The sequence below is a fragment of the Centruroides sculpturatus genome, unplaced genomic scaffold (genome assembly GCF_000671375.1).
Source record: "Centruroides sculpturatus isolate CEXI.00-Female unplaced genomic scaffold, Cexi_2.0 scaffold106, whole genome shotgun sequence".
Classification (NCBI taxonomy): Eukaryota; Metazoa; Arthropoda; class Arachnida; order Scorpiones; family Buthidae; genus Centruroides; species Centruroides sculpturatus.
In genome coordinates this window covers 677652-696020 of record NW_019384517.1, presented here as the reverse complement: position 1 = coordinate 696020, position 18369 = coordinate 677652, and the positions used below count along the sequence as shown (strand labels likewise).

At 30.3% G+C, this 18369-nt stretch overlaps 2 protein-coding genes across 3 annotated transcripts; one reads left to right on the top strand and one right to left on the bottom strand.

The window, feature by feature from the left end:
* Positions 1–632: 632 nt before the first annotated feature.
* Positions 633–10059, bottom strand: LOC111622607 (sushi, von Willebrand factor type A, EGF and pentraxin domain-containing protein 1-like). The gene is made up of 13 exons (XM_023365019.1): positions 9838–10059; positions 8593–8769; positions 8334–8516; positions 6546–6626; positions 6342–6464; positions 6093–6260; positions 5814–5999; positions 2790–2966; positions 2545–2724; positions 2148–2342; positions 2018–2071; positions 1854–1932; positions 633–1777 (listed from the first exon to the last, which is right to left on the bottom strand). The coding sequence occupies exons 1-13, from the start codon at positions 9890–9892 to the stop codon at positions 1321–1323; spliced, it is 2115 nt and encodes a 704-aa protein (XP_023220787.1). The 5' UTR covers positions 9893–10059; the 3' UTR covers positions 633–1320.
* A 2071-nt stretch (positions 10060–12130) lies between these two features.
* LOC111622606 lies at positions 12131–17158 on the top strand. 2 transcript variants are annotated; one of them, XM_023365017.1, is made up of 5 exons: positions 12139–12152; positions 12265–12322; positions 13316–14707; positions 14895–15077; positions 15801–17158. In XM_023365017.1, the coding sequence occupies exons 1-5, from the start codon at positions 12141–12143 to the stop codon at positions 16259–16261; spliced, it is 2106 nt and encodes a 701-aa protein (XP_023220785.1). In that variant the 5' UTR covers positions 12139–12140; the 3' UTR covers positions 16262–17158. The 2 variants fall into 2 exon arrangements, with proteins under 2 accessions (XP_023220784.1, XP_023220785.1); XM_023365016.1 differs by having other exon boundaries at positions 12131–12322.
* The last annotated feature ends 1211 nt before the right edge of the window (positions 17159–18369 follow it).

Here is an 18369-nt window from a genome sequence, read left to right as displayed (position 1 = left end):
TCATGTACATAAAAATTCCAAGTATATAAGGAACACAAGTTTCATCCTTCTCAAATATACGAAATTAAGTTATAGAAAATATGTAATTAAAGGTCGTAAAGTTCTATATACTCACCTTTTAAGACATAAAATAGATAAAGAATAAGTTAAATAGAATACGACGATGATGCGTAAATGAAGACGAAAATTATTATTGCAATATCTCATTTCGAAAATATCTTGTTACATTCTGAAATATATAAGCTTATGATTAATCAATTATTGCTTCAAATACTATTTTAAAGAAAATCAAGTTAGTTTTCAATAGATAATAATTATCGAATGAAAATGAAGCCGCTTAAATATAATAATAATAATAATAATAAATTAAACTTCTGAACAACGGTCATAGACAGAAACATAAAAAAAATGACCACTGTTTAGAGGTGGCCGTTATTGGTGGTTGACTGTGTATTGATATAAACAGAAATTTGCCTTTTTTTTTCCGTTTAAAAGAGTTTTCACGGTATTAAGCCCAGTTTTTAATTTGTTTCAGATGATATATGAATGCATAATCAATACGAAAAAACCTTAAATTAATAATCTTCAAATTTACTTAAGGTAGTAATTATTACTAATTTACATCATTATTCCGTAAAAAAAAAATACAAATTGTACTAATTTATTCTACATAAATGGGAATTTTAAAGTAATTCAAAACAACATCGGAATTTCTCAGTGAAATGAAGTAGGTTTGCTATATATATAGACTATATATACACTATTCACATATATTATACATGAAATTACAATGATACTTTATACAGATATATAAGTGACAGATTAAATGGGGACAAGAGAATAAATATTTTTTACATATTCAAAATATGTAAAAATATATAATATTTACTAAATGAATTATTCGTTATGATAAGCTGTTAAATTTTAGATAGTACTAAATCCCAAACTCTAACAGCTTGAAGACAATCTAGTAAACAGAATAATTCAAAGATTGTATACCGTATATAATGGAAGAATATAGTAGAATTATTTTAACAAGAAGCAATGTTTTCCTAGCTTCCATTTCTCAAAACTTGAAAAAAATGGGGTAAAAAAATATTACTACTGTGTAGTAAAGCAGTTGAAATTATAAAAATAAAATCACTGTCTTCGTGTGTTAAAGTTCACTCACTTATTTTACGATGTATTGGAATGCAAACAGTGCGATAATAAAAATGATCGTATAAATAAAACGTGTATATGTTTATTATACAATGATCTAAGAATGAAGGTAAAAAAAATGTCACTCTGATCCCGGCCAGCAGGAAACCATTAACTAAATCATCGTGTTTCTAAATATATATCGTTCTTCACCATGTCAATTGCAATGGAATTGGCCATTTTGTAAATGCAATTGTTTTCCATGTTAGTTTCCTTAGTTTCCTTGTTTTTATCGTAAGAATGGTGATTACACTGAGGTTCTTTTTTCTGATTTTCTTCGTTTTGTTGGTTACATGCATCGACCGGTTCGGCGTAAATGTGGCCATGCTCGTCCTTTTTTTCTTCAAACGGTTGGGAATATATAGGATCAGTTTCTAACGGTGGAGGAGGTAGAGCGGAACAAGGTTTCCTCTGTCTGGGTAGAGGTGGGGCCCTCTGTTCAACCTCTTCGTATATAGCTGTACTATAATAGTTGTCATCGTTACTAACGGTAGGGACAAGGAGGCCTCTGTTGTCTGTATTACGCACGGTTCCGATACCGACGTGGAATACGGGAGGAGAATTTCGGCTTTGGTTTCTATAGTAATTTATTAATCATATATTAATATTTATTATAAAATTATACTGTAAATATTGCTATGTAACTATCTTACCGCTTTTTAAGTAAGAATATTCCAATAATCAGACACAAAATACAGATGGCACTTCCAATCCCTATACCCATAGATGTAACTAAAAAATAATAATAATAAAGATTAGGCCGAATTAAGCCGCTTAAGTTTCAGAGGAGGAGAGAGTAAAACGAATTTTATCATACCCATCATAATTCCCGGTGACCATTCATTGGACCATATGGGATGAGCTACATTTTCTTGTATATAAAAAATATTTTGTTAGGCTCAATACGGAAAAATAATTTTTGTTTAATTATAAAGTTTATCACTCACTGATGCAGGAGGAAGAACTTCTTGACCAAGATCCGTTAGGAAGGCAAACCGACGATTGCACATCTCCGACAATTTCATATCCTGGATAGCATTCTAAGTGAACAACCGTTCCAACATTTAGAACATCAGTAGCATTAGGTTGTATCCATTGTCCACCATCCATGTCTGACACAGGAAATGGACTGCAAGTGACTTCTAAACGTTAAATTAATAAGCAATGTAATAGAGTTCTAATGGACATATAAAACTTAAACTTGCTTCAAACTACATTTTATACAATATTATTTTGCCTGAATTAATATTATATTAAATTATTTCGTGAAGTGAATCATAACAAAAAGAACCATTGATAGAAAAAACTGAATATTTAGGCTTTAACATTTATAAAATTACTTACCAACACACGCATTTTCTAAATCTCCCCAAGAGCCATCGTATTGGCACATAGGTAACGTTTCATTAGCAGGTTTATATCCTGAATCACAAAGTATCCTAATACGGCTTCCATAAAAGTTAGAATGATCCAAATATTCTATTGTTCCGTGTTTTACGCTTACAGGTTTCTCGCATCTTATCGCTGTAAGGCCATAAATTATTGTAAAAACGATTTACTTTTTGTTATCTAGATTAACAATGACTTACCTTCACATCTTAGGACACTTTTTTTCCATTGTCCATTTGGAAGGCATTCTAACCTATCATCTCTCCAAGGTCGGTAACCGTCGTTACAACGTAATAAGGCTACACTGCCGACTGTAACGCTATTAAACTGCAGATGTCCATTCGTTATAGAGAAACTTAAATTGCCACATTTAATCACTAAAAAAAATCAATTATAAACATAGCTTTATAAGTTACTTTGATAAATATCTTAAAATATATAACATTACATTTCTATAACGAATATAATTCCTAGATTTATGCAAACATTTTACAATATGATTTACGCTATATGCGATTGCTTTATTATTATTTTTAATCACAAAATTTCAATAGATTTAATCTTTCTAATAGAAACTTCATATTGAACAAATCAAAAATTTGAAAGATTCCTTTTACTTTTAAGAAAAATATTTTATATTTCCTACTTGAAATCTCTCTTCAGTTCATTTAATAAGCTTATATTCAATTCTACTTTTATATAAACTGCTGATTTTAAATACGGTCTCTACAAAAGTTAATTACAAAGAGTATAAGGCCTACCACATGTAAAAGAAAGAAAAGAACGGATACCAAATAGAATATACGAAATATACTTTTTAAATATCAAAATAAAGCTTTAAAAACTAATTTATCCAACGTAAACTTCAAAGTAAAAAGTTTTAATTCGATCAGGCCTAGAAAGATCCTAGGCTAAATGGTCCTGCGTATCGAACACATGGACTCCCAAAATTTTATCTTTGTGCAATGGCATAACGACAACATTTGGCGCCTACGGCAAAATAAAAAGTTTTTTTGATGTAATCGTATACAGGGTGTCTCAAAAGTCTATTTCGGTAACATTAGATTTTAATTTTTTTAAACGATATGCTTGCATAAAGCTGTGTACAGTACTTCTGATGCAAATTTGTGTATTTAAAAAATAAAAATTGGTTTTTCGATTTTGTTTAACTTTCCATTACAGACCCACATCACTGATGATAAACCTGGAAAAAAACGAGTGTTTGTGGTAACATGCAAGATAAAATGCACAAAACGCGAAACTTAGACACAATGTACTCAATACCAGTGTTGATGGACTTTCAGCCCTCTATAGACATTAATAGTCCCCATGTAAAGACAGATAAATAAATTTTGCTAATTCTTCGTGGTACTTACTCTAAAACAACTATTTTTCATGTCTTAAACCCGTTCGTCTGAATTCCCATTATTTTGTCGCAAAAGATATCAAATCTCAAGTTATTTTCCCCAAACTTTACACAATTATTATTGACGAATAAAACAAACAAAAAAAAACAATATCTTCATTCATTTGGTGCCTATAGATAGAGTCATATATGTTCTTTATGCCTTTGCTTTTATACAAAAGTAAAGACACAACAAAGGTAAGGCAAATGTAAAAGTAATATAAATGAATGGCTTTTTATATATGTTACTAGTTCGACACTGATACTGTTTAGGCTATATATTGTATAAAGCTCTAAAGGTTAATGTCCAGATACGTGGACCGTCATGGCGGCACTTCCTGTTTCAGCCTCGAAACCAGACGGTTTGCAGACGACGTGTCACGTGACGACGCGAGCGAACGTCGGCGGCTGTCATGGCGTTTCATCGCTGATCCCAGCAAAGAAAAGGACACAGTGGGGACGCACGTTCTAACCTAACCTAACCTATTCTAATAATATAATTGGTAATAATTATGCTAATTTATTAGAATAGGTTAGGTTAGGTTAGAACGTGCGTCGGTGCGTCACGTGACACGTCTGCAAACCGTCTGGTTTCGAGGCTGAAACAGGAAGTGCCGCCATGACGGTCCACGTATCTGGACATTAACCGCTCTAAATAAGCGGTGCCCAAACTTTACAATAGATGGACCAAATTGCCCAAGTAATAAATATGCTGTCCAAGAATAATTTGTATATTCCACATATATAAAAAGTATGCCTATTTCTACTACGAGTTTTTATATATATTTGAATGCTAGATTTGGGGCGGGGTGATAATTTGGGCGCCGCTACTCCAAATAACATTGCAAATGTAAACATTACTATACCACGTGTAATAAAAACATGGTTAGTAACAAATTAACCACCGTTGTTAACTTGAAAATACTTAAAATATTTGAATAATTCATAAGAAACTCTTAAAAACCCTCAGGAAACTTGAAAAAAAAATGTAAAAATTTCGTAAATTACTTACTTTAAATTATTGCTATACCAAAGGGAATTAGGCCTAAAAGTAATTGAATAAAAAGAAGTTAGGCCTAAGAGTAAATGGATAAAAAGACTTTTCTACTTAAAAAAAGTAATGATAATGAACTTGGTGTTTTTGAACCGTCACCGCGAGAATAAATAAAATGAATAAAATTTCCATGATAACGAAATTAAAACGTGCAAGAATTTACGAATAAAATTAAATCGGCTATGAAGATTTAATTGGGAGATTCGAAGCGGGAGAAACGCATTAAAATCCCACGACCGGTTCGAGAATATTCGTCTGCTGCGCTTGGAGATAATTATCGTCTGCCTCGGAAAAATTTCTTTAAATATAAAACGCATTAAAAAAAAATACAAATGAAATTAATATTTAAATTTATATTTAAAAAATTAATTTTAAGATATTAATCTTATTTAATTTAATTTCAAATTAAAAAATTTTTTTAAAAGGAGACGAATTTCTGATTATTATTATTATAATCTCGAACTTGGTTTAAATATTTGAATTTATTTAAAAAAAAACATGCGAGAGAAGTTTACGTTTTTAGACAATGTTTTTAAAAATATGGTTACGTGTTAATCCTGTTTGTTTTTTAAAAAATAATTATATTAATTTTAATTTTAGTGACGATAAAAATATTATATTAAAAAATAAATAAATAACAATACTCTCGAACCGAATTTAAATATTTGAAATTACAAACGCGTTCACGTTTCGAAAACGCATTTCTCATATGTAGACATGTTTTAAAATGTTTTTTAACATGTAAAAAAACTAGTAATTTCTTACCAACACATCTTGGAGTCTGTTGCGACCATATATTTTGCCCCAAACATTGCTTGGACGGTTCTCCCTTAAGTGTGTATCCGGCGTTACAACTATAATTAACGAAACCCCCGAAAGGAACTACGCCGTTGTTTTCGTCATATTTCACACTTCCGCCGATAAAATTAGTAGGTATGTGACAAAAGGCTACTGTCGTAATAATAAACATAAAAAAAAAAAAAATTAAAATGTGACCAACAGTAGCATATAATTGCAGGGGAAAAATAATAATTTAAAAGCTACCTTCGCATTTAGGCGAGTGGGGTCGCCACGTTCCGTCTTGACATGTCGAAGTGTCATTTCCTTTCATAACGTAGCCCCGATCACAAGAATAACGATATATACTTTCTCTACCGGATATTTTTCTACCCGTGCCATGTGCCGGAATGTCGGGTTTAAGGCACGGAACATCTAGAAAAAAATAAATAAATAAATAAATTTTGAAGCTGATATTATGGGAAAATAAGTTAAAAATATATTAAATATAATTACCACGTTTAATAAATATCTCCACCTCTCGTAATTGTAAGAAATCCGGGTCACTTAACTTGTCTTTGATGCGCACTCTGATACCAACGGCGAGAGGACAATAAAATATTTTTGTAGTGTTCGTTCCTGTAATTTAAAAAAAAAAAAAAAAATGGTTTAGTGATAATCAAACCATTGTTTCCGGGACTTGTATAAAGATTTACGAACCTGTGTTTCCTTCGAAGCTTCCACAAATGACACCATTAGAACTGGAATTCGTCACGGTAACTTCAAAGTGTACTATTTTTGCTAGAACCATGAAAACAAAGTTTGTAACTATGACATTATCCTGTTAAATTCTAAAATATTAATCTATTTACAAGCTATTATAGGTACTACGGGGACTTCTATTATAGAACGTAAAGCCCGTATCGCACGATACTCGGTATTGTATGAGGTCCGGATCAAGTCGGATTATCGATAAGCATACATTTGTGTGTGCCCGAAGTCCTAGACAAAAGCCTATAACTTGGCCTCTATGAAGTTTCAAAGCTTCATAACAGGCCATAGGCAAATATAGATCTGCGGGGCCTCTTTTATATAAATATACATAAAACTGGTATCACACGGTATTTGTTGGATTAAGAGTTTTAATATGCATACATTTGAGGCCTGTAAAATCACGAGGCCTAGAACAAAAGCTTAAGTTATCTGCGCCTATTATTACATACAGCATAAACTCACAAACTTCATGACAGACCATGTTATACTCTACTAGCTTTAAGTGAAGAAAGCATTTGGTATGCCAAATTGTATTCAGGCTTTTATCAGATTTAGACTTTCTTGAGATAAGGAAATATCTAAAAAATCTCTATAGAAAGTTATCAGATGTAAATCTTGAGATATTCATTCAGTAAGCGTGTGATGACCCTTGGTTGTTTTAATACAAGGCTATAGAACTTTATATGCATTTTTTTATATAAGGAAAACTATTATTAAAAATTGCGTATTATTTATATTTATTGTTCTAAAAATAAAAAAACAGCGATATAAAACGACGCTTTAAAAAAATATTGCCGCAGGGAAGTTTCATTGTTATCGACATCGGTGAACTGTTTCAGCTAGCAAAACAAGAATGATGAACTACATGGACGTCTACCGGTGAACAGCTGCTTCCAAACTGTGAGACGCGAACCCCCCTGAAGGTACAGACAGACGAAAGATACGTGAGTAAACTGGCAAATGTTACAACACTTCAACAATATTTAACGATACAGTACAATGGATGCTCGTGTAAAATTTCATTGAAGAAGAAAGTAAAATGTGTCAGTTATGTGAGTTATGTAACAAAGGGTAATTTATTTTCATGTTACAATATGAGAAGTTTATAAGAGGTATGAAAGATAGCTTTATCAGTAGAACGTGACTAGAAAAGTTTGTTAAACTAAGCTAAGATTTCAGAAGGGGCGTTTCAACGTAACATTAATTAATTGCTTTTAAAAAAAAAGAAAGAAAATAACGTTGCAAATTTTCATTCTTTTACATAAAAACGTTTATCGTAAATACTGGCACGTCTCGAAAACGTGTATAAGTAACGTTATATTAAATTTACATATCATTCGGGTAAAGAATTTATGATAATTTCACTTTACTGGCTATCTTATCTATCAAAATTAAACTTAATTAAACTAGTTTGGAATGCGAGTAACACGATTTCGGCTCCCTTTCAACAGTTTAAAAGGTTTGTTTAACCTTTTGAAACAGTTTACCATCGTCTCTTCTATATAACATTCCTCTTTAACTTACCAGTGGTTCTCTACTCACATGGATAATTTATAGAAAAATTCCTTCGTATAATTGAACGGCATGTGCAACAGGGTAAGTTTTCTAAAATAATTGGTAATCCGGAGCCGGAGGGAAAGGTTGACGAGAACCACCGGTCCAGAGGGAGATGTTTTACTGTGGTATGAAAGAGCAGATGTTACTTCACCTGTTCGGGCAGATGGATATAATTACCTGCAGGGAGAGTAACGCGAATGGCTTTGACCCTGGACTGATTGTTGAGAACGGCTGTCCAGTATCCCTTTTCAAATAAGCCAGTTGAGGAATAAGTAACTAGATTGCCGTCTATGGCTTTGTCTGCTGTGAAATTCCCTAAAGTAGATGACTGAAAAGCATTCTGGACGGTGATAGGTTTCTCTGTTTCAAGTAAAAAAAAAAAAAACAGTAAATAAAAATATAATAATAAGGATAGAAATGCAAACGGCATACTCACCACAGACTGGTATGTCGCCGCTCCAACTTCCATTTTCTGAGCAGACCCTTTCATAGGATCCAAACATTAAAGTACGTGGATCACAGAAATATTTCACTATAGAACCTGATTGATATTCAGCTTGACTCGGTACAAAATACCCATCGATCGGTCTTCCGGGCATTCCACATATCATGCCTTGAAATTAATATCAGAACAAAAAGATGATTGATAGGTGGAACGTTCTAATTTCAACGGAAGAAATTAATGAAATCTCCTATTTATAAAATAGAGTAGTACAGATTTTTTTTTTCGTAATTTAAGTGTTAAATTATTAATCAGGACGATTTATGATTTTGTAAGCTCGGTTTGAGAGCAAGTTATGTTGTTATAAACTACATAAAACATCCGGATAAAGTTAACATCGTGTGGTTAACTCGTTTTATTTCTTAGTTACACCTACTTTTATTGGGTGCATTAAAAGTACAGAAATATCTTTATAGCAATGACTACAACACTCAAATATTTAATTTCCTTTAAAAATTCTAATATTACTTTCTATCGTGTAACACTTAGAAGTGTATTATTACGCACCAAGTATGTACAGAATACGGCTTGACTGTTGCTATTTTATAATACTATAATTAATTTTCCATGCAAAATATGGCTATGGGAGAGCCAAAAAACTTAACTTTTTGTCCATATCAGGATATAGGATGAATAGGAATTCCAGGGATTGCATAATAGTCCTGTTTAATATATAGTATATTGAAACAGCGTGACTCCGAACGTTTTAAAAGGACCATTTGCTTATAAATGGCATCGCATGCGATATCTTTGTAAAAATACAATTTATTAACCTTGCACGCGAAGTAATTAACATAATTCACACTTATACTTATACTCTACACTTAATTAACATAATGCAAATAATGTACGTTGCGAAAAAATTGGTTTAAGATGCCATAAACTTAAAAATAGCTCATTTTTATGTATATGTAAATGTATTCATAAAAAAATAAATTAAGTATAAAATATAGCTAAAACGAGGAAAACGGATAGGTATATTTTCGCAAACAATTCACAGAACTGTTGTTAATAGCCAGAAGCAATTAGATAACAGTGAAAAGAGCATACAAGAATCGCGCGACGTTGCCCTTTTTTAACCACCTGTCATTTCCTTAATGACGTGAGTAATGAGCAAAAATGTAAATTTAAATAATTATTTTAAGGCTTTGTAATACTAAAAAATCGTACAAAACTTACCAATGACTGTTGGAAGTAGAGGTATTAAAAAAAACTCATATAGAATCAGATTCATCTCAAACGTACACTAATATATGTCTCATGTCTGCTTTGATCAATTTAACATGTCTTCTTGCCTTTTTATTTTGTTTATAACATGTATAATAATGTTTATTTTACGCTTTACTAAGATGTTCTCGCCTTTGCTCCTCCTTCCATAAAGAAAGTTAAGCAGAATGAGAATATTCGTCCAATAGGCCTTTGCTACTTTTGACAATCCACCACGTGACAGGAAGTTTCCGGTTTTGCCTCTTTTTCATGCTGAAAAAAGAAGGTGTAAAATTATTGGACAGGTTCCGACACCATTAAACTGCTAATATATATATTTTTTATTCTGTTAAATTAATTTATTTTGTTATAATTAACATATTTTCAAGTGCTTAAAAATACAATGACTTAATTAAGACGTTCTACATATAAAAAAATATATGTATTTATTCTTATAGATAATCGTCTGTATATATATATATTTTTATGTATAAAATAATAAAAAAGTTATGTTAACACCAAAACTTTTTAAAGATTTATTGTAAATATATTTTAAATTTCAAATTTAAAATTCAAAATAAATACTCGCGCGCTAATTCGTTAATTTGAAATTCAAATTTTGCTGTACTCGAATCTGATTGGAGGAAATTAAACAATTATTATTTCGAGGCGCCATTAGTCAAAATTAAAAACTGTTTTAATTTAAATATTTAATTATTAATTTAATTTTAATTTTTATAATATAAATTAATCAGATTTTTAAAAAATCTGAGATATATATATATCAATTTAAAAAAAAAAAAAATTATCGTAGGGTGTTTTAACGATTTTCAATCACATACGAGGGTCAATACAATTGAACTAAGACAGGAAGTCTGGTCTGATCAGGTGGTAGGCCTAACAGGAAATAGAACTTTGTTTACATCCTGAAAGGGAAGAGAAACTCGATTATGACTCATGATGGATTAATTAGAGATTTAAAAACGTCCTTGGTTGGTTCCTTTGTCGAAGAGATGTATAGATTCCTCCAGAAATCTTCAATCAGAGAAAAAAAGAAAATTTTAAAAATAAATATTAATTCTCTATTTTTCTGTAGTAACCATTAAAATTCAGATACGTAACATCCGGCCTTATAGCCAATATAACGCCATTAATTTACAATATAAAAACATTAGTTTCCTTTACAGATTTGAACATTTCGAAGATAAATAAAACTAATTAAGAAATAAAATTAATCTAAATTTTCATACATGAATATATATATAAAGTTTACAGTCAAACCTTAAAGACAGAAACATTAAAAACAAAAAAAATGGCCGCTGTTTACTGGTGGTCGTTATTGGAGGTTCGACCGTATACGCTAACGGTAGATTTAAATGTGAAAACATTAAATTTATATGCACAAAACGAATAGTTTGATTTATTTAGAAAAAATATATTACAGGCAGAATTAGTGGAAATATTTGCAAGCTGTACAATGTTTGCCTTATAGCTGTGTAGACATGTTTATCTTTCGCTATTTATTCATGCTTAATATTCTTAAAGGGAACACAACTTTCGATTAAGTTCGAGTAGTAATTTCCGAAAAGGAATAATAATAGTAAAAAAAAAGGCAGTTGTCTGCACCGTACACTCAATTCCGACCATTAATATTAGCTCACTGTTAGTTATTTTTATAAAAATAATTCTATGGTGTGGGAGAATTTAAGCGTAAATCATTTTTATATTCGAAAAGTAATAAAATATATTTAAATAAACTAAATCTCGTTTCGAAATAATAATTATTTAATTTCCGCCAATCAGATTCGAGAACAGCAAAATTTGAATTTCAAATTAACGACTTAAGACGCGAGTATTTATTTTGAATTTTAAAACTACTCGTTAACTTCCACGTTGACATAAAAAATATTTAATCCAATATAAATATTAATAATATGGTATAAATTAATATCCCTTACAGGAAAATTTAAAATAATAATTTGATAAATTGATAAATTCCTGAAGCATTGATAATTTCCTTAACCCCATTACAAAAAGCTTGTGATATATGATTTTTTAGATTGATAATAACAAGTTTAAACATCGTATTTCCGAAGTGGCTCCATCTAGCGGCAAATCATAAAAATGGCATTTTACTATAAATTATGGCTTATTTATTATTTAAGACGTTAAATATAACTTATTAAAATCTTTAGATACGAATAAAACACTTCTTGAGACCGTACACGTTGGATAAGGAGCAATTGTTCGACTAATCAAAAGTTGGACTTTTATCGATGAGAGTACAGGTATTTGTGGGTGGTTATCGAGTCGAAAGGAGATCGAAGAATATGGATTATTTACAAAATTTCTAAAGTATTTTTATAACTGGAAAGTTTAATTATGTTGTCGTTTTATCAGGATTTGACAAAGAAAGAACTTATACCCATAAAAATCCTCATGTTCCTCATTTATGGAGGTAAATATATTCTGACAATTGTGACGTCATCAGTGTTCTTATCGCAAATTTCTCTTCTGATATCTCGATGTTCTTTTATAAAATAATATTTAAATGTTTATTTGAACTTTTATTTAAGGTTAAGGCTTAATATATTTTTTTTTTAAAAATTATTTTAACGGGTTTTTAAAATGAAAATATATGCATATTTTTGTACATTTTACTTAAATACTGCTGAAAAAAGAAGGTGTAAAATTATTGGACAGGTTCCGACACCATTAAACTGCTAATATATATATTTTTTAAATAATAAATTAGCAATCATTGTCAATAATAAATAATAAATTTATTGATGTTATTACAAAAAAAAAATACGGGATTTTTAAGCGGTTCGTTTCACTTATGAATTGTAATTTTGGGTAAAGTAGTAATTGCTTCACTTGTATTCTTTAAATTGCTGAAATGTTTGTAGTGTTTGGTATAAACAGCTGATTTTATTTCAAAAAAGTTAATTCAGCTGCGATAAATCCGTGTCATCGCCCGAAACTTAAGTATAGTGTTCATGGAATGTAAACGGTTTTATTTTTATTCCACGTTAATTTTACATGTTCTTGCAATTTTTGGCTGAATTTATCATTTTATTATTGTTATTATACATTGTAAGAAGTCCTAGACAAGTGAAGCCCTCTTATATATGTTTATATAACATACATTCCACATTACCCGATACTTTACATTGTATAAAGTGTAAGATTTTATATACTAATATATTGAATTAATACCGAGTATTTATACTGTATATATTTGGGCCTTTAAAGGCACGAGGCTCTATAACAAAGCCTGTGTTGCTTAAGGCGCAATTGTGTAGATGAACAGCAATTTAATCTGAATTTTATTGAATTAAATTCATGAGTAAATTGGGGATAATATTACTTTAATTAGTTTTTAAATTAATATATTTTTTTAAACATTCATATCTTGTTTCTTATAATTGCTATTGTGTTTTTATTCTAGGCCAAGCAACACTCTATCCTTATTTCACAGTACATTTGAAGGCCTTAGGCGTATCGATTCAACAACTTACAATCATATTTGCCATCCAACCCGTCATTGCTCTTTTTGTAGCGCCGATGATTGGAATAATGGCAGATAAAATAGGAAATTTTAAGTTTCTATTCTGTTTTTTCTTAACATTTTCCGCCATTACTTCTAACTGCTTGCTCACCGTTCCTGAAATTATTCAAACGACAGACTATGGTTACGTTGATTTTAACTTTTCCTGCCATAACCAGGAAGGTGCATATCCTGGGGTGGAAATTGTAGTCGACCAATTATGTCGAGTTAAAAATGGAAGTAATGTGGAGTCGTTAGCAATTATTCAAAACTGTTACAACACATGCGATCCTAATGGCACAATATGTTTAAATAATAATGACGAATCGCTGTGTTCTGTAGATATGTTCTTCATAAATGGAACAATTAACAATAGGACGGTAATAATAAATAATTTTATAGTGTCAAACACCTCTTACAAATACTTCAAATGCAGCAGAGAAGAGTTGCAATGTGAATCATCATGTGTGGCGAGGATAAACGGAACCAGGGACTTTTGTTCAGGGAAAATGAAAAGAGACAAAAGCAGCGAAATGAAGACTTTCGGAATGTACTTGGGCATAAGATTAATGGTTACTTTAGGTATAGGAATTGTTAATGGCCTATTCGATGCTGCGAGTATGGCCCTCATATTAAAACACAGCGCAGACATTGGCTATCAAAGATTATGGGCAACAGCAGCCATGTGTTTATTTGCACCCATAAGCGGATATTTAATTGACTATTACAGTAAAGGAGAAGATCGTAATTATAAACCATGCTTTTATCTATACGCTACATTATACGGACTAGCTACTCTAACTGCCATTTTCATAGATATGAGCATGAAAGTTCCTTCGCAGAATGCCTGCCGAAATTTAAAAAACCTTCTTAAAAATTCAGAAGTCTGCTTGATGTTAATCCATGTGGCATTTTTGGGAATATGTTGGGGATTTTTAGAGAACTTTTTATTTTTGTTTCTGGAAAAAGATTTAGGTTTTTCTAGTTTACTACTCGGGTTGACTGTAACTATTGGTTCTGGAACGGGACTTCCGATGTCTCTTGTGTCTACTTGGGTTACTAAGAAGATTGGTTATGTTAATGTCATGGTATTAGCTTTTTTCGCGTATACAGTTCGTTATTTAGGTTACTCTTATGCAACTGATCCCTATATCTGTTTCATATATGAGATGATGGAAAATTTTACTGTAACACTGCTCACAGTTGGAACTACGTTATATTGTACGCACTTATCATCCCTTGAAATGCTGACAACGATGATGACTTTATGGAATGGCCTTCATGTTATTTCAGGTGAAATTAATAATTTATTATTATTATTATTTTAAACTACAGTATTCTCTCCTATTAAAATAATACAATTTTAAATTTAAAACACAGAATTAATAAAAACGACAATAGATGGCGCAACTTCAAAAATTTTACTTAGAATTTAAATTATTTTTAAATAAATAATATAATTTTTATTTATTTTACTTAGGCCGTGCTTTTGGTAGCCTAATAGGAGGATTTTTAATGGATTCTATCGGGCCGAGGAAGACATTTCGAATTTTTTCTGTCGGTTGCGCTATTTTGGGAATTTCCTATTTTTTAATCAATTTATTTTATCTGAGAAAATTAAGGAAAAAGGAAATCGAAAGTGATCTAGATAAAGAAATGGAAGGTAAATAAAACTAAAATAGAATCTTCCCGTTTTGGTGCTGCGATCGCTTTTCTGTGATAATATTTTTCAGCATTTGAAAAAAAAAAGAAAAAAACGATTGGATTAATTTAATAATAACTTTTTAAGATTAATTTTATTAATAAAACATTTTCCAAAAATTATAGTTTGCTTTTACACGAAAGCAAATTATATTAAATTTGCTTTTATGTAAAAGAAAATTTACAAGAGATCGTATGACGTCATAGACATTTCAAATTTTAAATTTTAAACATTTTGATAAAGTATTTATATTTTAAAATTTTTATTTATTAAATATGATAATGTTTTTTACTACATAATAATAAATAATAAATTATAACATACTTAAATTACCCGAAATTGTTCCTTAAACGAATGACGTCATATCGTCAATTAATCTTTTTCTTCAAAACGATCGTCTGCTATTAATATTGCCAATGACGTCATTAAAATAAAAAATGCCAAGCGAGTTTTCACAAAAGACATTTAATGATATTACGTAAAAATAAACGATACGAAAAGAAAATTGATAATAAATTTAATAAAACCGGTTCTAATATCGATAAAAAAAAAACAACAATGAATTTTAAAATAATCGTGACGTAAATACTCAGACGTCACGATTACTTTAAATTTATATACAGTACGTATACTTAATTTAAGATTAGAAATAATAATTTATTATTTATTTATTTGATTTTGCAGTTATTAAAGAAGATATTATGAGAAGTAGAGCGATTAGCGTTTCAAGCGTTATAATGAATTACTCCACTGACATTGCATATTATCCACCCGTCAATATCGCATCAATAAAAACCATATGCAGGAGGCACAGCCACATTCCATCCAAGACTCATAACAGCTTTCGCGATATAGAAACGCGTAAGAGACATAGCAAAAGTTTATCGTTTGTTCCTTCTTCCTCTCCTACTCCCGCTACATTCCCCGAAGATACTCGCCGACATATTAATAGAAGGTTCTCAGTGATGAGTTACACGTCTCAATTAGAAACTGTACCAGAAGAGTTATCGAAATCAAATACAGTGGAAGATTTCACCATTATGACTAGGGAAGAGCCGGAAGGGAGCGAAAATCCACCGGATCTTACGTCAAAAAATAATATTTATGTTATCAATGTTGAAGAAAACGTAACAACACACCTTTGATTTAATTAAAATAATTATTTTTTTCTGTCAAATTGAAGTTTATGTAACCTAAAGTCTAGGCCTACTTTTCGGGATGGCCTTTAACAATATATTTCTTCTTTACCTTGAAATTAATTATAGGCGATGACAGTGTCGTAACTAGCTTTTCACCTGCCCTGTGCAAGGTATTTTATATTTGGTTCCCTTAATTTTTTTTTTAGGGGAAATAATACAATAAATATGATAAAATGATTGTTTATAATTTTTTTGTGTACACAAGTAACGTACAAGATCATTTACGAGTATTATTTAAGTATATTTGACAATTTTATTTTTGTCAGTTCCCTTCATCCCGGGAGTCCTGTGCACCTGTTTCACCTGTCTAATTACGGCACTGGGTAATGCTGTAACAGTAAGCTCATATTGCAACGATCTTTACGCTAAATTCTTGATGTGTAACGTAATATCAGGAAGTTACTTTGAAATGTTGTTAGCATTATGAGTTATCGAACAACTCGTTTGCCTTGAGCCTACGCTATGATGATGTTATGATTTTTTTGAAATTATTATCGACACTTTTACACGAACAATTGAAAATTTAAATATCGAAAGACATTATATAAAGTTTAATTTCTTAAAAATAACTTTAAAATAAAACCACGAAAGGCCTGGAAAATATTAGTTACGCATCTTTGTATACCATTTTCTCTGTGATATTAATTCATTATACTTGTATACACATTTTTAAAAAATTAATAAATCGATTTATAATGTTGAAAATTAATAATAGAATCGGAATTATAATTTATTTAAAAGAATAATTTTTACTCGTAAAAATATGACAGCAATATTAATTAAATGTCGAGTAAATGAGTCACGTGGTCATTATACGTGCCAAAAAAGTTCGTATTTCTAGTATATTTTTATGTAGAATTTTCGAAAAAATAAAATATATATATATTTAAATAGATAAACTGTGTAACATAAATTATTAAGTTAAAGTTTATTAATGTGTGACGAAACATATTTTAATCAGTCTGGATGAATTAATAAATTGTTAAAAATTTATCAAGTGCTGTTAATGTTATTCTATTTCATCAGCCAACAAAAACATCCTGTAATAGAATCTTCGTCCTTGATTAACTAACCTACATACTTTCTATAACACATTAAAAAAATTATCCAACATTTCCATATCAATAAATTACGAGCGTGACGTCAGATATGTGTAAAAAATACATATATATATATATTTTTTTATAACATTAATGATAATTAAAATATATAATGGCAATAAAAGGTTATAGAAAAGTTCTTCAAGTATGTTAAAATGGGCATTTCGTAATTAAGAAGACTATCTTGTTTGTTTAATTTAAAATTCAAAAAACGTCATCGGCAATCACGTGATCTGGTGTCGCATTTAATTAAAATTTAACGAATAATGATATAATTTAATAATTTAAGATAATAAAAACGAATTAAAAACACGTTTAATCTTAGATTATCAGCTGTAGTCACGATACATTCAATACCTGATCAAAACAGACTTTGATTTATTTATCCAAATCTGCCGTGGTATCGATCGGTTAATGTTACTTTATCAAATTACGGGATTAATACGTAAAAAACTCGAGAGTTTAATCGACATTCGTTTAATTCTTTTTTTAAAAGTTTCCACTCCATTTTTAAAAAATTCGGCCATCCTATCACGTGATTGGTCATAAATCACCGACTGACGAAATCGTTATGGATTCTTACATTATCCGCCGATATTAATATTTAACGATTGCATAAACACGTAAATGCATTTTACTCGAATTATCGATACGCTTAATGCAATTAACCGTAATTATTTTTAACGAAAAAAAAAAAAAAAATGAAAACCAAACGATATTTTTGTTTATGTAGTGCGAGATGGCACGTGCATCTGGTGACTTTGAATTTAAATGGAGGTCATATCCTTCCGCATTTTAAAAGTGAATTTTATATTATAACCTACGTAAGGTGAATAGAAGCGATGTTTTAATATTTCTTCGATTAGAAATAACAAAATTATCTAAAAAAGAATAAAAAATTTTTATAAATTTGCTTGGCGTTTGTACGAAATGTAAAATAAATTTTCTGGACTA

Coding starts and splice junctions, on each gene's coding strand:
- LOC111622607 (XM_023365019.1), bottom strand. CDS start 9,892: ATGAATCTGATTCTATATGAGTTTTTTTTAATACCTCTACTTCCAACA. Junction 6,627..8,333: donor TCGCGTTACTCTCCCTGCAG/GTAATTATATCC, acceptor TCATGGTTCTAG/CAAAAATAGTACACTTTGAA. Junction 2,072..2,147: donor AAGTTCTTCCTCCTGCATCA/GTGAGTGATAAA, acceptor TTTATATACAAG/AAAATGTAGCTCATCCCATA.
- LOC111622606 (XM_023365016.1), top strand. CDS start 12,247: ATGTTGTCGTTTTATCAGGATTTGACAAAGAAAGAACTTATACCCATA. Junction 12,323..13,315: donor CATGTTCCTCATTTATGGAG/GTAAATATATTC, acceptor TTTTTATTCTAG/GCCAAGCAACACTCTATCCT. Junction 14,708..14,894: donor TGGCCTTCATGTTATTTCAG/GTGAAATTAATA, acceptor TATTTTACTTAG/GCCGTGCTTTTGGTAGCCTA.